Here is a 23,489-nt window from a genome sequence, read left to right on the forward strand (position 1 = left end):
TGTAGTGTTTTTAAAATATATATCATAAATATCTCCTTTTAAACATGTTAATTTTCTTTACAATTTATGTGTTTTACTTCAGTATTCATGGGTCTGTGCTTCCAGGTTATTAAGAACAATACCACAACACTGTAGGCAGCGGTACATTTATATACACTGAGTGTTGTTTATTGGTCTTGGATTCAAGACATACATGATATTTCATTGCTTTTGGCAAAAAAAATATATATATATTTTGCTTATAAAATATTTTACATTCAAAAAATATATTATTACAATAACACATCGAAATACTACACCAAGGTTCAGTTATCTTTCTCATTCTTGATGTTGAAGAACTAAAAAACAAACAAAAAAAAGCTTTTATAGTATGTCATTTAAAAAAACAGACTTTATATTATCCTTATTAAAATAAATCTAAAATGATTTTGTTAAAATGAAATCAAACAATTTACTGAACACAAAAAACTAAGCTGACACTTACTTTTTCATTCCAGTGAATCATTGTTGATTGATCCGTCCTTTAACTGAGAGGAAACAGACCAATGAAACAGTATTCATGATGTTTAATAATCATAACTATTGTGGCTTGAAAAGGAAATTCAATACATACACTTTTGATAAATCCTACAAAGTCCAGCTTGTCCGATTTGCTGCCTGGACTCCATTCTTTGTGAATCAGCCTCATGTCGTCTGTGAGTTGTGTAGTGAGATGTGACTCTGGGCTGTCTGTCAGCAAGGTGCACTGAATACCCACACTTTTTTTGGAGATGTGTCCCGGTTGGGGTGTAAACTTCAGTTGAGTGCACAGGTGGGCCTGCTCATCCATAAGTCTGTTCATCTTCTACAAAACATTGTCCAAATAAGTACAATACAATATTGCATATACTACAATTTTTAATTTGCAGAGGTGTATTTTCAGTTATGCTCTTATGACCTTGATGTTCAAAATCCCTTTTCTGCCAGACTTGTTAAAACCTTGAGCAGGTTAGGATATTAAGCTGGCATGTGATATATCAAGAAATTACCCCTTGAGACTAACTACACAGTGATGTGTATTTCACACTTTTCCAGTTTATACAATATTGTTAACAGAGCTCTGAATATCCCAGAATAATTGTATTCTCTTAGTAAACAAAAAAACTGACTCTTTGCAAGCTTCTGTTGCCCAGTGATGTGAGACAGCATGTGTTAAGACAATCTGTGTTCTATAATTGCGAACAATATGTGTATAATGTCTTTGAAAGACAGGATAAAATGCATTGGCAAATGTTAGCCATTAGATCTGCTACAAATCCAAGAAAAAAGCAGCTGAATACCATTGCCATGTTGTCGTCATAGGCCTGAACCAGATCGTTGAGCTGTTGTTCCAACATTTCAGATTCCTTTTTGACAGCTGTTCTCAGCTTTAGAATGTCCTGTACCTCTGCCCTGTAGGACACAGACAACGTCAACACTTAAAGATAATCTTGGATTAAGAAGCTAAACAACTTCTTCCTTTTTTTTTTTTTACAAGTAGATCTGTAGAATGTCAATGTCCATGGGGATGCTTCCACTGCTTTCAATTCCAGAACAGGAATGAATAAGTAACACTCTTTGTAAGAAACAGGAAGGAAGCCATTTTTACCTATTTGACTTTGCTGTAACTTTTTCAATAACGACAATTTTAATGTTGTTATTAATAATAATTATAGTTCATTTCCTGATTTCACAGATAATTCCTTATAAACATTCACCTACTATTCTTGAGATAGCGATCTCATGAGAATAGCAGTCGGACAGATGGAAGATGAAACTCAAAAACAAAACAAAAGAATTGTTGAGGGGGATTAAATCATGCATTCGGAATCAACATTTTCAATCGGTGGCAGTATAGAAGACCAACAACTAATTAATAAACTGAGGAACAAGGGCTCCAACATATTCCACTTATTGCAGCCTGATTATTTTTGCCTGGTTAGTGATTCTTGCACACATGCCAAAATTAGTAACAGTAGATGAATATCCAAGGAATTGGAAATAATGTGGGGAAATGATGCCTTTTCTGCCATAATTATAATTTTTTCCAATAAACAGGACATCCGTTCTTATCTTCCTATTATTTACATGCCACATAATAATGTTATACTTTCATGAAGTGCATTTCAGATTATAAAACAAAACCATAAAACAAATATTAAAAACATGACTTATCATACAGTATGTGCATATATCTCCCTCGTCTCACCCTATATTATACATCATCAAAAAATATATGAGCTTGTATGTCAATAGTGCACAATGTACACAATAAAAGAGTACTGATAAATTACTATAAGGCAAAAAGCATGAAGACCAACCTGTGTTCATCTGAGAAAGAACTATTTACAGTCTCCTGCTCCTCCTCTACCCTCTCCTCGATCTCAGCCACCATCTTACGAAACTTCCACATACATCTCATCATGCCTAACAATTCCTCCATGGAATACTGCAAAAAGAAAGATGAAGCAGACAATGTACCAGCCACTTGAAGCCTCAGCTCTTTGTGTGATGTGTTATGCGTTTGAATGTGTTTATCAGTGAAGCTGTAGCCTCTGGAGTCTATGCAAGTGCTGTAGGGAGCGCTGAAGTGGTCAGCAATCTCCACTCCCTTGCATCACACATGCAAATAAGCTATTCAAATGAAAATCTGCTCCATTTATGAAAGCCAGCCCTCAACCCTTTTAATAAACACTTCTCTTTATAAAAATGGTCTGGCAAATTTACACTGGATATATACCATAGCATATAATTTAACAGTGTGTTTATTTTCAGACTATGGTTAAGGCTCAGAACTAGCATAGATAAATAACAGGAGATCTAAAATTCATCCTGAGAGGGTCTAAAAAGTGGAAAAATGAATTGAATCAAATTTGCTGTTTGGCATCTGATTGAGTTTTGAGTGACTCACAGGCAGGCTGTAGGCTGGGTTTAGATGTTCTGGGCTGCTAGGGTACTGTTTCTCGCTGTTCACATTCTGGCAGCAGCATCGCCATTTGTGCCCACATGGGCCACAGTTCTGAGCTCCTGACCAAAGCACTGCCTCCCACCGCGTGTCCTCCTCATAAGACCGGCTCTTGTCGAGTGATATCGAGTGTGGTCCTTTAAAACTCTCCTGAGAGTGCCAAGGGTCAGGTAAAGTGTGTTTCGTTGTTGTGGGAGTGTTTGTACTTCGGGCATTGTCTGAGATATCGGCCACATCTGAGTTTAACTGTTCCCTGCACTCTCTTCTGTGATGAACATCACTGGTTGGATTGTGCCCTACTGATGAGCTGTGGCTGATGCTGCCTCGCAGAGAACTCTGAGAGGCCAATCCTGAGCACATCTGCACTGAGACAGAACGTCCATAGTAACATTCTGTGGAGGATTGGACTTTGTGTTCGGCACCTGCTTTTGGGTCAGTGGAAGTAGAGTCTGTTTTAAACAACGAAACATCAGATTTCTGTATCTCCATCTGGGAATTACCTCCCACAACCACATCATGAGATGGATTTAGTGAATTCTTTTGAAATTGGATACTTTCTTCAATTCTTCCATCATAGTCATGTAGAACCGGTGAGTCCTTTTGTAATGTGCTGCTTTGTATGGTATTGGTGTCAAAGCCACCAAGTCCTGTCGAGTTTGTTCTTATTGTACTTTGTATGGTACTGGCCCCGTAGTCAGAGAGACCCAGTGAGACTTTCTGTAATGTACTACATTCTTCAACACATTCACCAATAATGTCCTTCTGCACAACTTCCTTATTTACCAAAGAATCTGTTCCATCAGTGTCCTGTAAGTGCCTCTTTGTAGTGTCCCCTCTGCTTATTTTCCTCACACTATGTGCTTGGTCCTTTGCTTTGTCAATATTTGAGTCTGTTCTAAAGGATTCTGTCTGTTCAAGCAGCTTATCAGAATCCTGGGAATATGGAGAGAGTAATGCTGATTCCTGCAGGTCTCCACTCTTCTGTGGGCTTTCTGTACTCTCCCCTGACATGGCATTCAGCACCTGCATCACACACATTTCCATATAGAACATAACTGCTTATTTAATTATAAGAACACTTGAACAGAGCAAAAATGTATTATTCCTGGAACACATTTCTTTTTTTCCAGACCTGCTCCAGAGCTCAGTCTTACCTTCCTAAGCTCAGGTCCAGGGTTGGGGTGAGCAGGAACGAATGGTTCCTCTAAAAATCCACTGCTATCAGACTGACAGCTAATGGTCCTCAGTTGTGAGAGGCGTGCCCGCTCATTATCTACACAAACAGAACAACTGTCTAATGACATAGCATAAATACATTTAATGAACACTTTATCAGCACATTAAACTTAAAAAAAGACATACTATAAGTTTCTGGATTGTATTAATACTTTAATATTGGAAAAGCTTTTCTATTTAATACCGTTCTCAAATAAACTTCTGAAAAATAAAACATCTGAAACCCCACATAATAGTTACTGGATATTAAAAAGACAAAACAAATCAGACACACATACCTGGCTGATCAGGTGTGCCAGTGCAGGGTCCTCCTATGCTTCCGTCATCAAAGCTCTGGATCTGTGAACAGACAACAACTTAAACTAATTAAGACAATTCTTAATTGTTCTTATTTCTTAAGATTCTTAATTTTAACATTCTGTCAGATAAATATTTCATGACCCTTAAATAATTTTCCCAATGATGTGTTACAGTCTGGCACTTCAATAATCCTGTTAATAAGCTAATTTCAGTGTTTTTAGTAGTTAAATACAACCTCATCAAGGGCTTGTTAATTAGCTCAGAATGTCGTGATAAAAATCTAATTCATCTAATTCAGTTCCAGGATTGGAAAACACTGCATGAAATTCATTGATGCTTTCATAAACAAGAACTAAGTTTGTATATTTAAATGAATTGGAGGAGGATAATTAGAAAACTAATTCTAATTGAAACCAATACAGGAACAAAATACAAATCATACAAATAGTAAAAAGTGAAAATACATATACAGCATTACCTCTTCAAGCTCAAAAGACTCTGCTGGCACTCCTGTAACCCCTTTTGCAGAGGCTATAGCTGTGTCATTTTTCAGTTCTTTACCTCCCTTTGCTGCTGGACTGCTGCTCTTAACCTGAGGAAGGGTTGTGTTCTCAGTGGATTCATCTTCTTCTGATACTAAGGTCTGCTCCTCTACCAGAGGGCTTAGACTGGCACGTTTCAGCGGGATACGTTTGTCAAGAGGAAGATCTCCAGGCAGCTCTGGGCTGGAGAACTGGCCTGCCAATGAAGGGGAGAGCGGCCGCTGGTCTCTGGAATAGGCCAGTTGGCTAAGCGACTTCTTGGAGGCATTTCGAAAGAGCATGCCAACCCTTTTCCTCCTCACCCTGGCTTCTTCGGAGAGTTGAGATTCCACAGAGTTTTGTGCACTGGGGGTGACACCGCCAACCAAAGAATTGAAGGCTGTAGTAATTTGCTGGAGCACCTCTATCTGCCTAAACCGATCTGCATATAGAACATGGTAAAGAGAGCGAGGTAAGAAATAGAGATTGATGTCTATTTGATCAAAAAAAGCACTCAAAGAGGCAACAGTTATCAGGACTTCACCAACGTGTAAATGAAAAGATAATATTTATCTCTGTTGCAGAACAACAAACAAGTGTTTTTTTTTACATTTGTAAAATGAGCATGGTTGATTAAAATTGAAATTATGTAGTGCTTACTTTTGACGTCTGGATTCTCAATATCTATGCGGTTCTGCTGGGCCTCAAGAAGACCTGGATGTTGATACCGCGGGCTTTTGACTGGTGGTTGATAAATCTCGCTGGGATCTTCACTGAGATGTCAGGTTCCTCAACACCAAAGCCCAGGTCCAGTAGTAACTCCTCTGGATCATCCTGCCAAAGGGCCAGGACATCCATGGCACTAGAAAAGTCATTACTGAGAGTTAAAATTCAGCATGAAGCACAGTCAAGAAACATGAAAAGTAAATAAAGGAAATGTACCTTGGTGGTCCAGAATGACCTGAAATTCCTAATGCCAAACTGTTCCAGGCAGAGGTCAGAGGAGGTCTTTCTGGATATGAACTGAAGTATAAACCGACCAAGATAGCACATTAGAAATTGAATACCTCTTAGTCAGTGGTCTCCAAACTTTTTTGCACCACGGACCAAATTAATGTCGGACAATATTTTCACGGACCGGCCTTGAAGGTGTGGCAGATAAATACAACAAAATAAAATGATATGACCGGCATAAAAACTGGTATTTTCTAAATATAATAATAAACATTAATTTACTGTGTTGTTTTTTGTTTATTTTGCTAGCTTGGTGGTTTGAATTTAGCGGTAATGTATTATGTGTTAGCGGCCAGAGCAGCCCCTTTAAGAAGGTAGCAGATGTAGGTCAGACATGTGACCGAAGCATCTTGACATGCATCAAGAGTGAGCCATAGACAGATTTGGTGGAGAGAATCCGGTAATTTTAGAAAAATAAAACATTGTTCAGAATCAGTTAATAAATAAAACGGAAATAATGTAAGTTATGTATTCTTTCTGTGCGGCCCGGTACCTATTAACCCACCGACTGGTGCCGGTCCACAGCCCAGGGGTTGGGGACTACTGCTCTAAGTGATTGGCTAAAGCCACTACACATTACAACACTAAATTCGGTTTCCAATCTCACCCTGTTTTCCACATCTCATATCATTCCTAGCAAACCTCATGCAAACGAGGTGCCGTCTGTACATTTGCATGGTAAATATTAGGCATTGTCCCATTTCATGTCAGCGTCACAAACATCACATGACACTCAGGCACATCCCTTCATACTAATGTGTCACATTCTGGAACAACACTACAGCGGTAACTCCCAATTCTGCTTAAAGGGCATCCCGGCAGTACTAATTTTAGGTCTTATAATGAATCACACGTAACCATATTTAGACAGGTGACATACCATCTAAACACTACAGCACATCTGCTAGATTGAGAAACATTCTAAATAAACTAAATGTTGTAACATGATCGGAGTAAAGCTAAACATGAGGAGTGTTCATTTTATATATTAAGGGCTTTCTATAAGTAACCAAAAAGTTTGAATCAATGCCAACATGCAATTTTTATCTGAGCATCAAACAACAAAAGTATTATAAAAAACTAGACAGGAATAAAACACATACACATTTGTGCCATAAATAAATAATTCAATAAGTAGAATGGAATTGTGTACTATTTTTTTTTATGGAATTGTCAATTATACTCAATGATCATGTTACTATTTATTTTACTGAAAAAGAAAGAAAGAGAGGGTCTTACCTAAGAAATTCTTGCACGGTGTTAAAAGATGTTTTACCATATAAAGATGCTGTTTTGGGAAAAGGCAAAAAAGAGAGAACATCTTCAACTGCAATAAAAATAAAACTTGAAGTCCAGTGTCTGTTTGGTGTCAATGACGTTAAGGCAGTACAGTAGCTATATTAGGAGAGCATTGCTCTCGTTGTTGCTTTCATTTGGCTGTGCTCTCACATTGTACCATCAAGATCTTTCCTACAGTTTGCTCCTTTTGGCATGATGTCAGGGATAAAGTGAGCCTCAGTGTCTTGTCTCAATGTCTCATAAGAGAATCCCTAATGCAGGCCTATCCTATTATGTCGCCTCTTCTTCTGCCAAAGCATTAGCTGTGTTTGATTCTGTGAAGCACTGGCAATCTGTTCCTTTCAGGGGCTGCTTTCCCTTTCTAAGACTTATGATCTTCTTGGCTGGCATTTTAAAACCACTGCTCCAGATACATTAAAAATAACAAAGCAGTGACAAATCTGAACAGAGAAAGTTATTATTATAGTTATATATATCGATCGATAGATAACTTGTCATTGCATAGTGCAATTACACAGCAACGACATGCAGACATGGAGTTTTTTCTCCTGAACAAGAAGCAGCAACACAACATTTTACCCCACGGAAACTGTCAAGTCGCATTAATCAGTGGCAATTCTGCATTACTTTCCTATTCCTTTTATTGTAGTTCTGAATAATTTACAGAAACTACTGCAATAAATAGCACGATAATAACACAAATGATATTTGCAGCTAAGCAGCAAAGCCATCACAAAAGTTGTGCTTTTACTGTTTGCTGTTACAAAATCTCCATGGTGTTGGTATACTTGCAGATATGTAAGGATTTGTAGCTGTTCTGCCCGTGTGACTTGTCCATTATAGATAAACACACATTCAAATCTCCTTGATGTCTTTAGGCTCAAAAACATGCTGTTGAATCCTTCTTACCTTATTATGTTCATTACTTGTGCCATTTTATGTCGAGCTCCCAGAGTAGACATGGCAATTCTTTACTTGTAGAGGTGCACAGAGGCTAATGCTTGACTCAGACAGAGGTGACAGACACCAGCGTACTGGTGTGTCTCACACCATGATGGTGTTTGGACAAGAGCAGCGTGATAGTTCTTGCCAAACCAAAGCTCCTCTGAATGGTTAAACATCCAGTCAGGGAAAAGAGTCTTAAGAGTATCCCTGAACCTTTCCTCCTGCTTGTCCTCTCTCACAGGCAACTGACTCAACATGAACTTATTCCACATGCCTCAGAGTTGTGCCAATACATTTCACTCTAATCTAAATAAGCCAGCATCGGAATAGGTCTCATTCTGTGTGTGTGTGTGTGTGTGTGTGTGTGTGTGTGCCGGAGCTTGAAAGCTAAAATAATTTTTATACTTCGCATTTTGCATTTCAAACTTAGAGCACCTTACAGATAAATCAACATTATGTTTAAGACCAAAAGTCCTGTTTTAGCCCCGTTTTGTCCTCACAGCCTGAAAATTCAAAGGTTTACCTTTCAAAAGGAGTGCTAAGTCATCTTCCGACATGCCAGTCTCCCTCAGATGCTGTGCTATAAACCAAAAGTGACACCGTTTATTTTAGAGCATAAACAAAATCAATTACAGTGTAAACTAACAGTCAGGGAATACCCAAGTCATTAATTTATTTACAACACAAGCTTAGCTTAGGTTCTCAACAGCAACAGTTAAAAGAAAATCAATAAACTTACCTCCTTAACTGCATAGTTTTTCTTATCGCTTATGTGATGGTTGGAGCACTATATGATAAACTACACTAAGCTAAATTGATCGTATATTCCATAATGACTGAGTGTGAACCTTGTGTTTAGTGCTATTAACGCTGAATAGCTAGAATTACAGTGTAAACTTTCCAGCTGAGATTTGCTCCAGCCCAGGACTACTTTGCATGTTGTTTGACTGGATCAGGCAGGCAGAGCCACTGCCCATCTTAAAATGGCTAGAATTAGTTCCCCAAGAAATAATCTGAACATGTGTCATTTATAAAAAAAAATGTAACCAATTACCAAAATATTACATTTCAATATCACAAACTGAACTAATTAAACTGGCAGGTGTTAAAGAGTTCCATTGATGTACTGTAAAGTGAGGTCTGGGGAGGTCTTACCTGTAATTTCCTGGACATTCCCTTGTTTAGCATCTTTACTAAAATAGGAAGTCAAAATGATAAAAGATTTGAACATACTCTAGGTCTATGGCTTATCTCACAAACTAACTCAGCATCAGCTTACACAGCCCTGATGCATTGTAAATTATTTCAAACAGCTAGTCAATCAAAACACCTCAGTGAATTAATACTTACTCCATAACATGAATATGCCACTGATCAATGCTGTCTTGATTACAGTTTTCTGTTAAAAAAACAAAAAGAAAATGAGCTAAATATCAGTGCTCAATGCTCACTTAGTCTGTTTTTACATTACATTTGGAGTAAAATTAACCCTCGTCTGTTTTATGTTAAACCTCTTGTATCTCTGTGACAGCTAAACTGTACATGACCACTACCATCATTTATCATTCACAAAGGTAATGGATCAAGCATAATACTGGTTACGCTACAGACGTATGCAGGAGTTTAACTCTGGCAAGGCAAGATTATTCCTAAAGGCTCATCCAACCTACCAACCTGTATCTGCCCTGATCAGTGGCTGAGTAGCAGTTGCATCACTCATCTCACTCCATCTGCTTTTCGATGCCAGTAGCCTTGCTCTTTTATCACTCATATTATCAGCATCCATTTCTGCACACATTAAAGTCATCACAAGTCAAAGACTTCCATAGAACAGCAGCAGTTTGTAATCCAGCAAGCAACTTGCAACCGACTCAATTAGACTTGAGTTAATCAGATACCATTCAGGTGACAAACAAGCCTTTCCTTCCGTTACAGTTTGTAGTTACCTGTTGCAATGTAGATTGAGGATTCAGCAGCGTAGCTGGATAAAAAAAAAAAAAAACAAGCCATGATGTCAGTGTAGTTTAATACAAAGTATTTAGAATTATTTCCCACTTATTTGTAATTTACAATTGATATTTTAAGGATTCTACTTAGAATTAAATAAGAACCAATTTCAGAATTATAATTGGACTATTTCCTGTTTAACGTGAGAAAAGGTCTGGGGTGGGGAGGTATTTTGCTGCCATGGCTACACCCTGTCCTGCACATTTCAATGTTTTTTTTCCTAATCCCAACACACCAAATTTAGCTAATCAGCGAAGTAACAGAACTTCCTGGTTTGAAGTAGGTGTTTCAGCACAAGAAAAACACTAAATATGCAAGATAGACGAGCGTCCAACACCAGGGTTGGGCACCTGTTTCAATGTCACGTAAATCAATCAGACTGATCCGTTTTTTTGTTCCTGTGATAAAACATTTCTATTCTAATGGGAGTAATCTCTTTCAGGAGGCAATTTTCCGATCTATCAGGCACAGAATACGTTTTTTATGTTAGGAAAATAAAATAAAATGTAGATAAACAGACAGACAGACAGACAGACAGACAGACAGACAGACAGACAGACAGACAGATAGATAGATAGATAGATAGATAGATAGATAGATAGATAGATAGATACTCCAGTGATCCCGATAGAAATTGAAGTGTTACAGCTGTGGTAAAACGAACGTTTACAGATAATCATAAGCTTTATATTAGTCTATAAAATACCATACAGGAACCACCAGTCCATCAAATCTCCTCCCTCTCATACCAATGTGACAATGCTTTGAAATAATAATAATAATAATAATAATAATAATAATAAAGGGAAATCAGCAGGCCAGGTAAGCAAGAATAGTATATATCGCTGTATTACATTAGCACTGTGTCAGTCACACATTAGGGTCTGATGGAGTCTATATGCTGGTAATTTTTATTTTTATTTTTTTAAGAAAAAACTTCCCTATGAAATTCACACTTTAATAGATTTCTTTGATCAGTTAATAGAAGCACACTGAGGTTAAGGACTTGCACAGAAGAGTTATAGGAAATCATTTCCCACGAATAAAACGCCGACGCACTCATTTCTCTTTTCAGACCTTAGAATAGACAAAACCCAACCATAATTAAAAAATTGTCCAAGTATAAAAAGTCAAAGGAGGAAGACAACCATTTAACAGTACTCACGGTAAAGATTTCAGCAGCTTGAAAGAACATTTCTCACTTTAACTCGTATACATATGTCGCCTGGCAAAGTCTCCGTTAAAACCTATAGCTCTATTTTACGGTTTTTCCCACTTCCGGCTTTAGACTGTCTAATTTGGGCTCGTGCCCGCAGCTCAGAACTTTATTCAAATAACTAACCAAAGACGTCACGAGACTCGCCGAGTTCGCGCGCGCTCATTCCAGGGAAAAAAGAAAATCGCTCAAGGTCAGAACTTTTGCCAGCATTCAGAATTATTATTGGTCTGCCATAATTTACACCTAATGAGCAAAAATGTTAGGTAATGTATTTACCTTTGTCAGAATCTATAAAAAAATGTATTTCAGGATGAGCATGTTGTTGCATGTTTGTAACAGCAGATGGCAATAAAAGACCATTGGGAAATTTCTGGACCTCGATCAAAGCATAGCCTGTAATAAAATCTCATTGTAAAATGTATATATGAAGTGAATTAAGTGACAATGTATTGTATATTAATTGTGTACAATGTTGTAAATTATATATATTCATTATATTATACAATGTGTAAGAATATATATAAAATAGATTGGACTTATAAATTATATAACTATATATATATTATATAACTGCATGTACAGAGCCAATGAAATGCACTTAGCATCTAAGCAGAAGTGCATAAGTGGCCTATTTACAATAAGTAACAGTAGATAAATAAGGTATGAGGTCCATATAAACAGGGATTATGGTGAATAATACACAGAAGGTGCAGTAGGTAATAATATATGGTATATATAATAATATACAATAAACAATATATAGTGCACAGATTATGCATAGACAGACATGTCCGAGGATAAAATATTTAAATGACATGATATAGTTATTTACATTTAAATATGGATGGAATGTATAGTAGTGCAAATGTGCGTTAAGGATTGTATGAAAAGAAATGTGTAGTGTATAAGGAGTGCAAAATACAACAAAAGTGACAATGCAGTAGTGAATCAGTTGTTCAGTACAGTAAAAGCCACAGGATATATATATATATATATATATATATATATATATATATATATATATATATATATATATATATATATATGCGTGTGTCTGTGTGTACAGTTGATAACCTCAACGATGGTGGATATTCAGTGTCACCCATATGAGGATAGGTTACCTTTTAAATGTAATTCCTCTGTTACATTATTGATTGTTTTTTCCTAATATAATTACAGAAAAAAAAGTATTTTTCGTAGGGAAAAAACATATATGGATTAATTTATATTTTTTACCTATTTCTTTTTGTATAGCCATTTTGTGACAATGTGCACACTTTAAAATCAATGTACAAATCAAATTTGATTGTAATGTTTAGAGTACAACCCCAGCAAAAATAAAGATAGTACTGTTCCATGTTTGTAAGTGTGACTGTGAAATTTGGACAAGGTTACAGCAAGACATTTTTTGCCTATGAGAGAAGGATATCCTGCCCACTCCAATCAGTTTTAGGTCACATTTTATGTAAAGGTTTCCAGATAAGCTCACATTTTATGCATGTTTAAAAATTTAATACATTTTGTATGTTACGGGTTAATGTACATTGTTTTCTAAGCACGAACAAGTCCTACATCCAGATCTTAAAAAAATGAAATAAAATCCACTGTCAGTTTAATGTAATCTCAGACCAGGTGTAAGATCTGTTCATAAATCAGTTTTCACACATAAAATATATTACACTAGTGTCTAACACAAAGTACCCTCTCCCTCCAAACCATATGTGAAGAAAACAAAAGCACAGAATAATTAAGCAGCATTGGCTGGAATTTGTTTATAATGGTACACATTCTTGACGCGACATGAATATTTGAACAGCCAGCAACTGCTAATTTAATCATTCAACATCTGTTATGGTTACTCCAGCTACCACACCAAGCTTTGTCTAAAGGCATTAAGCTATGGGAGAGAGTGCATTACTGTGTACAGCAAATAAAGGCCCACAACCATGGGATTTAATCTTTAACATTTTCTGTTCTTTCATCTAATAAAAATAAATAAAATACACAAATATACATTTATTTTATTTGGTGAAATAATATTTTTGTCACAATTTTAATTTCACTCTGCATTTTACTTTTGCAGTGAAATTATTTAATGCCTATTATATATCTTGTGTCCATATCATGTGCAAGTATGTGTGGGAATGAAGCCCATTTGTGGCCAATTGTCAAGGATCTGTGCAACAAGAAGGTGGTGGCAGTTTTGAGCGTGCTGTTGTGTTCTCGCTAGTTTTGGACAGGACTGGCTACAGCCTGTCTGTGGGTGGCACACACAGAGCCTGGCGAGGCTGTCGGGTGGTCACAGGGTCCAGACCATGACTAATCCAGACCCCAACCAGGCTGACCAGATGGGGCCATCAGATTGGCTGCGAAGACAAGCGGTCCAACATTTCTGTAGAGGCAATAACAAATACACAGCAATGGCAATGTGACTATTATGTAACTTTTTTGTCTTATATTGTAGGTACTATACACATGTCACAACAGGTATGACCACAAGCAAGCCACTAGCATCTTAAAAATAATTTCCTATAATTGATAATTTCAGCTACATTCAACAATAGTTGTGATCAATGTCTCTACAGACACCTTGTATATAACTGTCTATCAAAACGTGTCAAAGATGTACATGTACTGTATCTGAGCATTTTACTAGAGTGTGCTGTGGGTGGTTAGATTAACCAAGCTATCAGTAGGAGCTATGTTGCCAGAGCCTTGTTTTCTACTGAATTCACAGGACCCACAGAGGGAAGGAAAGTGGAGATGAAATTAGGGCTTAAGTGGGGACAGCTGCCTGCTGAAACCAAGGACATTTAGGCCTGTTCCTGAGGGTCCAGCAGTGGCCATGCGTTCCAATACCTCTCCAGCACAAATCTCCAAGCAGTGGTACCAGCAGAGGTTAAATTAGTTACATCAAGAAAGAGATTACTACAGCCAGATGGTTTGGTACACAAGTGGAACAATGTATGAGCAACGCTAAATAGAACAAATGGGAATAAAACCGGCTGTGTGTGTATGTGTGTGTGAATCTGCATGCCTGATCAACTGTGGACTGACTACAAAATTATATATATATATATATATATATATATATATATATATATATATATATATATATATATATATAGAGAGAGAGAGAGAGAGAGAGAGAGAGAGAGAGAAGAAAGTTTATTTAGATGAAAACACGCAGATTTGTGTTTAAATTTGAGTGCTGCATCATTTGCATTTGATCCCCTTTCTTTCTCAAAACTACTCTATTTCCACATGGATCATTAGCAAACACAATTAGACAGCAAGACTATTAGCTGCCAAAGGCTTAATATAATACCTCCATCGAAAGAGGACAGCTGTCACTAAGATAAGGATGTAAGAGTCAAGTGAAGAGTAAGGCAGGTAGATGGGCATCCAGAGGTGATTTTCTCACCTACAAAGAGTCAGCCTCAACCGTTTACCTCGTTCCCTCTTTCCTTTAGGAGTGTGTAATAAGTCACAGAGAAAGGGTAAAATAGGATTGCTTCCAAAGTAATATTTGTTGTGTGTGTCTCTGTGCAATGGGGTGCCTTTCCAGTTTAGACAATTAGATAAGCTTGGGAAAGCGTCTGATGGCAAATGATGAAATGACATTCAAAGAACCAGCTGGGGCCACACCAAGTCATAATATTCTCACATTACTGAAACAGAACACAGCATCTAGGACATCAGAGTTGCTACCCAACAAATGTCATACTGTACAATATAACTATGTTTATAAAAAAATTATAGTAATTGTAATTTTCCCTGACAATTTAAGCAGTGGCATGCTGCTTCTAATGTTTGTTTCCTCTGTCACTTATGGTCACCAAATAAATTTTAATATTACAAACCCCCTGAAATTTCTAGTTTATGTTTATTGTTTACATTCAGAATATATATGATGTGCAATCATCAAACTGACTACTATTTAGAGCAACATGTAACCACTTGAAGTCACATGACAGCAGTACAGGAACTACACTGCACTCTTCTATATAAACACTCCTGCAGGACTGCAGGTTAGCCAGCAGCCAAAGGACAGAAAGAAAGGGATTCCTGATGGACATATCTGGCACAGTCCTGATTTCAGCAACACTCAATTCAACATTCCTGGCACTATGTAACACTTCCTTGCTCCCTTACGCCCACACAAACACATTTTCACATATCTCTCCACTATTATTGTCATATAAAACGATGCTATAAAATTGGTAGGATAACATGTTTACATGTTTGATAGTGTTTTCTTAGTTCTGAATTACAAATGTATTAAAATGTAACCTTTATAAAATTTTAATACATCGTTTGAAAAAGCAGGTTATGAACACCATAAATAAAAATTAAATCAAATTAATAAAAAAAAAAAACTTATAAATAAAAAAAAATAATTATAAGCACACATTTTATATAAATTACTTTAAACATAAACCATTTAAATATTGCCAGAAGGAAGTTTGGTCTAGAGTGGCCAAACATCCTTAGACTTGATATCTTCCATTTTGACTCCATTCAAATCTACTCTAATTTTTGATTAGTTTGAAAAACGAAATGCTGAATCTGATCACATGCAAAGTGTCCAGTTTTTTTTTTTTTTTTTATCATAGTTGTTTCACCTTTGCATACAATCTTTATTTCTAATTAATGTTTAAGAATTTCTATTTTTTTAATCCTAAAATCATCACCTACTTTATTAAATTATAGGTTTTTAAGCAAATCTTAAAACTAAGCAAGTTAAAAATAAATAAAATTAAAAAAACAGACAAATAATATACATTAATTAAATACACTTAATTTATTTCTTTGATTTATTGTGCTATGTTCACAATTCAAATATACAAAATTTATATTCAAATTTTTTTTTTTGTTTCCCACCCCTCCCAAAATACGGCCGGTTTAATCAGCTGTAGTTGAGGACATGCCAGGACCCTTTTGTACACTATGACAAGTCTTGAGTGACACATTTACATATTAATATTAATTTTTATTGTGTTTATACAATGTATTGCATAGACTTTAAATAGTCTCTGTAATACATTGGCTAATTAAATCTAACTTATAAATTGTCAAAACAGTTTCAGGGTGAATGTTGTGACTTTTGGGTTTTCACCTCATCTGCATGATTCATTTATGTTCCCTGGTGTCAAGGAAGCCAACTTCAAATAATTGAATACAATATATCTTATTATATTATAATTATGCCTCAGATCAGAATGATGAAAACAATGCATCACATTTTCAAGAAGAATGATTTATTTCTGATTTCAAAGAATCCCTAGCTGATTCAGTGAGATGACATTTTAAAGCAACAGTTTCCACTGCCTGCATGCACCTCTGAGATATTAACATTATGCATTTTTAAAGACATACATTATTCATGTGACACACTGTCTAACCATTAACACAGTGCCAACCTTAGAACTCTGTACCTGTCTGTGTTGACACATTTGATTTTGTTTAATCATATTTTAGCACTGGAACAACATCATGCTGGAGCTGAATCATAAAAATTGTGATTTGCAAATGCATAAACTAGTGCACCTCTCTAATACAAGAATTTTATTTCAAATTCTAGAAATAGAACAAATATTCATATTTATTCGATTAAAAATGCAAATATATTTTCTACATGCATGTGGAATATAATATGATACATGTCCCAGAGACACATGCAGATAAAATCCTTCCTCTGCAGTAGATCCCCTTACTATCCAGTTGGTGTCATGGCTAAGCAGGCAGCTGAGATTATCAAAAGGCCATCCTTAGCAGAGCTGATCTCAATGAGCGTCTGCTTTGCATGTGTATATGTACGTGTGTGTGTGTGTGTGTGTGTGTGTGTGTGCATGCCACTTGACGTGTGAACATCACTGCCTTCATTTGCATCCTGGGCCTGGCATCCCTCTGTCTTTAAAAGTTGATAATGTGTTAATTAAATCATTGGCAGACAGCATGTCTGATACATGTGCTCTCCCTGTGAAAGCCCCATTTCTCCTCATTTTGTCTGCTGGGTCTGAGGCCTGTGCTGCTGGGGAGCAGGCATCAATGCCACACACCACTTTTTAGGGAGCGTTTCTCTATTCTTTTTTTGGCATGTGGCAGAGTCTATTTCTAAGTGTGCTTGCTAAATTTTTTATGCGAAATGGGCCGGGTCTTCACTCTCCTTTCTCCTGCACGATGATTTATTGCCCAAAAAGACCAGAGAACTAATTAACAGAGTAATTAATTAATATGAATTTGCATATTTGCATTTGCAATTAGTGCAGTCAAGTGATTAGTCTGAAATGGGAAGTTTGACTCATCAGATGTTGGTGTGTGTACTGGACCAGAAAGCCCGTCAACAGCTGAGGCAAGAGAGGGTGGAGGGCAAGGATTTATGTTGTTGTTATTGTTGTTGTGGTTGTAGTAGTAGTTGTTGCACACACACACACACACACACACACACACACACACACACACACACACACACACACACGTGCATGTATGTGTGTGTCTGCCTTTGTCTCTCTCCGTGTGCATCTGCGATGTGACTACATAACCTGAACATTGTAAAGAAACTTACTAGTCTAGCATAAACTGCTATAGGTTATGGTTTATTATGAATGCAATATAACCCATAATATAGCTGTATTAATATAGCTGAATTTTATGTACAGAAATTAAGAAGTTAATAATGTGGTTTAAATTGGTTTAACTGCCCCATGTATTAACACTCTAGTTTATCCTTCACAATACCAAACAAAAACAACCTAGCAAAATTCATTACAACCTGAGTGACAATAATTGCACAATACAGTATAGTATGTCTAATGAATTATTATTTTAAGTCTTTGTTGACATAGTATTGTAACATCAGGTTAAACAACAAAATAATCACAAACAATTATATTGTGTGTGTTTTTGTTTGCCATGTATGCATGGTTTGACCGCCTATAAAATCTGTGCGAGGTAGCACCTGGGGCATTTTCACAAACTCTGTCTCTGATGTGAATAATAAATGAGCAAGGTTTTGTGTGTGTGTGTGTGTGTGTGTGTGTGTGTGTGTGTGTGTGTGTGTGTGTGTGTGTCTGCAGGAGCTTTCACTGATAATGGAATGTATGGGTGTCATGTCTCAGCATGGAAAGAGTCACAGCGCAGGCCAATTACTGCTACAAGGAACGGCCAGATGCACAAGTCACCAAGGCCATCAGACCAAAATCTGTCTCTCTTTCACCATTAGTATATTTGTCTGTGTGTGTGTGTGTGAGGGAAAGAGAGAGAGAGAGAGAGAGAGAGAGAGAGAGAGAGAGAGAGAGAGAGGATTCTGGGAATACGGACACAGATTTTGCTTAGTGGGACTCAGGGGGTCTGGATGAGATTCAGACCTTTTCCACCAAATGCTTGGAACAGCAAGGACAAAACGATTATACTCTGCATCACGTGCAAGGCACAGTGGGCACAGATTTACTTCTCACTAAATTTAAAATCAAAAGGCCAAGAAATCTACTTGCTCTCTCTGTCATGGGTATCCTTCAAGAATTATTTTCCCCACTGATTTTTCTATGTCTAATCAGCTTGTCTTCATATGGACATTCAGCTGAAAGACAACTCTAGATGGCCTTGATGGTGAGAATTAGCACAGGCTCAGCCAGTTGGCAAATGCCCTTGATGGGATTGACCCAGCAGACAACAGCTATCAATCATCCAGTACTTGCTGTCATGAGGTTTTTTTTTTGTTGTTGTTTTTTTTTTTATCAAAAACAACAAAAAGATAAAATTTTCTATATTAATGCAAACACATAAATCCTTCCTTGTTTTAAAAACATTTATTAAAAAATCATCATATTTTGCTTTTGTATTATGTGTATTGTGCATTTATAGAAATATAAAAAATATATATATATATTTTTTGGTATCTCCCTGTTACCTTATAATAATTTTTATATGCATATTTTTTTACTAAACCCATCGGATTTTGATGTGTGATATTTCTCTGTTGTCGTTTTTAGTCTGGTTTTACCAGTGCTACCCAGCTACAGGCATGCCAGATGATCAGGGAGAAATAATGTCTCCAGGGACCAAATCACGTGACGACCACTGCCACGTGACGTCAGCAGCAGATGGCATGGGTACCAGCTCTGGCAGTTGGCATCGATGTCATTTCTCTAAGAGCGACGGAGAGGTGAGAGAATCGCGTTTGGCCGGGCGCGCCTACAGCAGGCAGGAGAAGTTCTTACACTGAGGAAAAATGGACATCGCCTGTTGACCCAGAAGATCCAGGTAGGCTGAACGTGAAGGCGCTTTCAGCGTGCTGGCGTGCGCGCGTGTGTGTGTGTTGTGTCATGTTTCTTGTGCCATTTAGAATCGCGTCTTCTGAAGAACAATTGACCAAACACGTTTAGCAAAACAATGCCAAAAAGAAAAGACGGGTGTTTTGACATTGGTCTCTGTGGACAGTTCTGTCTCTCTATGGGCTTTTAAGATTTTTATAATTGCCAGAAATTATTTAAAGCCCATATGAGAAGTTTATCTGTGTATTTCTTAGTCTTATACAGTTATGATCATTCTCATATTCTTCACTGGTTTAGATGAATTTGGGTGATTTTTTTTTATTTTGTATTTTTATATTTTTTTGCATTTTTAAAAGAATATAAAATGCCGAGTGGTTACTTTGCCCAGGAGCCTGATGCTTTCAGATACGGATAAAATGTCGTGCATTGCATGGCTATTCAGTAGCTGTTATTTCTCCACCATGTCTAGCAGGACTACAATGCTGACTTTACCGTTTGAAGAGCCGGTGATGATGGACACTCAGTTCGTGGCAAACTTTCCGCGGGACTGCGTGGGAGAGGCGAAGGTCACCAAACATGACGCCTTCAAAAAAGAAGAGGCGCTCTCTCACACGGATCTCAGGCTGATGGACGATGACGATTCGGAGAAAGACGAGGACGAGCGGGACGAGGGCCCAGACGAGCACGACGCGCCACGGCGGCGAGGGCCACGCAAGAAGAAGCTGACCAAAGAGCGGATCGACCGTGTGAAGCTGCGCCGCATGGAGGCCAACGCGCGCGAGCGGAACCGCATGCACGGCCTCAACAACGCGCTGGACAGCCTGCGCAAAGTGGTGCCGTGTTATTCAAAAACCCAGAAGCTGTCCAAGATCGAGACGCTGCGTTTAGCCAAGAACTACATCTGGGCCCTTTCGGAGATCCTCAGCACTGGTAAGAGGCCTGACCTTTTAAGCTTCGTACAGACGTTGTGCAAGGGCCTTTCACAGCCCACTACCAACCTGGTGGCGGGATGCCTGCAGCTCAACGCCCGCAGCTTCATCACCGATCACGGTGCTGAGGCGTCCTTCTCGGCTAGATCACCGTACGACGCCGTGTACCCGGCCTACCACGACGACCTGGCAGCAAGCGGGCACGGTGGGAGTGGCGGCAGCGGCGGAGCGGACGCTGTCAAACCCTTCAGGCCGTACGGCTACTGTGGTGCTTACGAGTCGTTCTACGAGTCGGCGTCTCCTGAGTGTGCGAGCCCGCAGTTTGACTGCCCGCTCAGCCCGCCGCTGAACTTCAATGGGATTTTCTCGCTCAAACACGAGGAGCCGAGTGACTATGGGAAGAGCTGCCATTACGGCATGCGCTACTGCGCAGTACCCGGTCGCTCCTCCATCAGTCAGAGCGCGGTGGCGCGCGGCTCCTCCGACCTGCACTTCCCTTACGACCTTCACCTGCGCGGTCAGTTCTACCCTGCCCAAGACGAACTGAACGCCACGTTTCAGAATTAAAAAGGGAAAGCAAACTTTGCCCCCCCCACCATTCAAATCCTTCCCTTCCTTCACCTTTTCGGGGTAATTGCTGAAAACAACGAACTTAAACCCGCACCATGTATTATTTACATCGCGCTCCATTAGGAGCTCTTTGGTCGTAGGCCAACTGATGTTTTATGTATTCAAGTTAACTGGATGAAGTGATTTGCTTAGGGCGGCGTGGGATGTCCTTGAAAAACAGAACCACAAATGATGCTCTTGTTTCTTGTTTCATTTAATATCACAATAAAAAAACATGACGGTGATACAAAAAAAAAAAATCCGACACGTTGGATACCATCTTTATAAAATCTATGTAGTCTTTATGTAGGCCTACTGTATGTTTATCTCCACTTGTGTATTCTGCAATAATTGTTCACTTTTTATTACGTTCATGAAAATTTACAGTAAGGTAAAACTCAAACGCCCAATGCTATCAAAATACAAACGATTCTCCTAATTTTACAAGTTTGGAATAAATGAATACAAAAGGAAGAGAGCAATAAATGCACAGGCATCTATGCAACACACGGGCTTTTTCATGGCAAAACCAGTGATCACGCCATCAAGACCCTGCGTTTCTCCAGTACAATACTTTTATTCGTACTTTTATTCGTATCAATTGAAAAGTGGGATACTGCTGCCAGTTTTCGTTTGTGTACGTACATCTATTTATTTACATTCCAAGAGTTTATTTTACTTTCGTATCTTATTACTACGAGCTGAAAATAAGACGTGTTCGTTGTGTTTGACATGTGAAATGTGTGAATGATTTGAATGTCTGGATTGATTAGTTGGCGTGTAGCCTATTTTATATCTTCACTGAATAACGAAAATAAATATATAGAGAAATATAATATCCCTAAAAAGAAGCAAAACCTATTACCTTACTATCTTGTTTTTATATTTTTTCATTTCGTTGACCTTGAAAATTTGGGACCTGGACAATCTAATTTATAGGAGCAACAAATTCACACTTTTTTTCCTAAAGAGGCGCAAAAAAAGTAACAAGCGTCATGTTCATAAATTAATATTACAGTACATTTAATAATCACTGGATCCCAGATGTAATGCTTGTTAATGTAAGTACATTATGCAACAGTTTGTTCGACATTTCCTTTGTTTGTATATCTTTTTTATGTACAGTCAGTCAATGATATGAAGTTGGAGATGTTGCGCACAGGCTCGAAACAATCACGTCTACAAATCTATACCAATTTATTCGCATTTTTTTATTGAAGCATGTACAAATGTTTTGATTGAACGGTTTGTGTCATAGTGAAATCATGTCATGGAAATTCCTTGCCTTAATGATTATAGTTGCCCATCAGTTATGCAATGTAATGGATGTTTTCAGTGGTGGAATCTTGTACATCTTTCTCACAACACTATACGACGAGAGGTTTTGTGCAAACGCTAAGAAATGCACTAAAGCTGTTCTTGTGCAGATTTGTACACTGTCACTGAGTTGTTTTGTAAAAATAAAAGTTAATATAAATCGAATATAAACAGTAAGTTCGTCTTATTATCTGCTACCACAGAGATATGTGATCATATAAAGTTTAAATTGAATTGGAGGTATAGTAGCAATAATAATATTAATAATAATAATAACAATAAAGATAATACGATTATGATGATGATGATGATGATGATGATGATGATATTAATAGTATTATTAGTATTTTGCTGTTATAATTGCATAAGGTTTTTGTAGCTATATTTATTTTATATGCATATATAAATTCTATTTTATATATATATATATATATATATATATATATATATATATATATATATATATATATATATATATATATATGTATATTTTGTTCCATAGTTTATACATCATTTCTGTCAAACCTTTCTTTCTATAAACATCAGGAACAGGCGTTCCTGGAGTTATTACTTAATAGGAAAAATTGGAAACAACGTAGATAAGCTATTACTAGACAACTGGGGAGTAAACAGAAAGAAAAATCGGATGGTGTGTGGCCAGTTCAATTATAAAGCAATGGCGTTTGATGGATATCTGTCCATCAGAGGAAAACTTATGGGTTTTTTTTGACCCGCGAGTTTGGCGCATCAGCTGGAGAACAGCCACACTGCGGATAAGATCCTTCCGCCAAGCAGTCAGGGTGCTGCTACAGGTTCCGCTAATCCATAGAAATT

At 37.6% G+C, this 23,489-nt stretch overlaps 3 protein-coding genes across 5 annotated transcripts; 1 reads left to right on the forward strand and 2 right to left on the reverse strand.

The window, feature by feature from the left end:
- Positions 1 to 142: 142 nt before the first annotated feature.
- Positions 143 to 5,476, reverse strand: LOC124383778. The gene is made up of 9 exons (XM_046846081.1): positions 4,998 to 5,476; positions 4,498 to 4,558; positions 4,138 to 4,256; positions 2,930 to 4,006; positions 2,340 to 2,467; positions 1,320 to 1,431; positions 614 to 844; positions 485 to 527; positions 143 to 338 (listed from the first exon to the last, which is right to left on the reverse strand). Exons 1-8 carry the CDS (start codon positions 5,340 to 5,342, stop codon positions 489 to 491), a joined length of 2,112 nt encoding a protein of 703 aa, XP_046702037.1. The 5' UTR covers positions 5,343 to 5,476; the 3' UTR covers positions 143 to 338; positions 485 to 488.
- On the reverse strand, positions 5,344 to 11,607 carry LOC124383779 (protein ITPRID1-like). 2 transcript variants are annotated; one of them, XM_046846082.1, is made up of 10 exons: positions 11,471 to 11,607; positions 10,245 to 10,279; positions 9,973 to 10,086; positions 9,649 to 9,697; positions 9,454 to 9,491; positions 8,822 to 8,878; positions 7,294 to 7,342; positions 5,983 to 6,063; positions 5,701 to 5,902; positions 5,344 to 5,482 (listed from the first exon to the last, which is right to left on the reverse strand). In XM_046846082.1, the coding sequence occupies exons 3-9, from the start codon at positions 10,082 to 10,084 to the stop codon at positions 5,725 to 5,727; spliced, it is 564 nt and encodes a 187-aa protein (XP_046702038.1). In that variant the 5' UTR covers positions 10,085 to 10,086; positions 10,245 to 10,279; positions 11,471 to 11,607; the 3' UTR covers positions 5,344 to 5,482; positions 5,701 to 5,724. The 2 variants fall into 2 exon arrangements, with proteins under 2 accessions (XP_046702038.1, XP_046702039.1); XM_046846083.1 differs by lacking the exons at positions 10,245 to 10,279; positions 11,471 to 11,607 and having other exon boundaries at positions 9,969 to 10,051.
- A 7,868-nt stretch (positions 11,608 to 19,475) lies between these two features.
- Positions 19,476 to 22,820, forward strand: neurod6a (neuronal differentiation 6a). 2 transcript variants are annotated; one of them, XM_046846282.1, is made up of 2 exons: positions 19,476 to 19,789; positions 20,273 to 22,820. In XM_046846282.1, exon 2 carries the CDS (start codon positions 20,280 to 20,282, stop codon positions 21,294 to 21,296), a length of 1,017 nt encoding a protein of 338 aa, XP_046702238.1. In that variant the 5' UTR covers positions 19,476 to 19,789; positions 20,273 to 20,279; the 3' UTR covers positions 21,297 to 22,820. The 2 variants fall into 2 exon arrangements, with proteins under 2 accessions (XP_046702238.1, XP_046702236.1); XM_046846280.1 differs by having other exon boundaries at positions 19,477 to 19,789; positions 20,270 to 22,820.
- Positions 22,821 to 23,489: the final 669 nt, after the last annotated feature.

The sequence above is a fragment of the Silurus meridionalis genome, chromosome 4 (genome assembly GCF_014805685.1).
Source record: "Silurus meridionalis isolate SWU-2019-XX chromosome 4, ASM1480568v1, whole genome shotgun sequence".
Lineage (NCBI taxonomy): Eukaryota > Metazoa > Chordata > Actinopteri > Siluriformes > Siluridae > Silurus > Silurus meridionalis.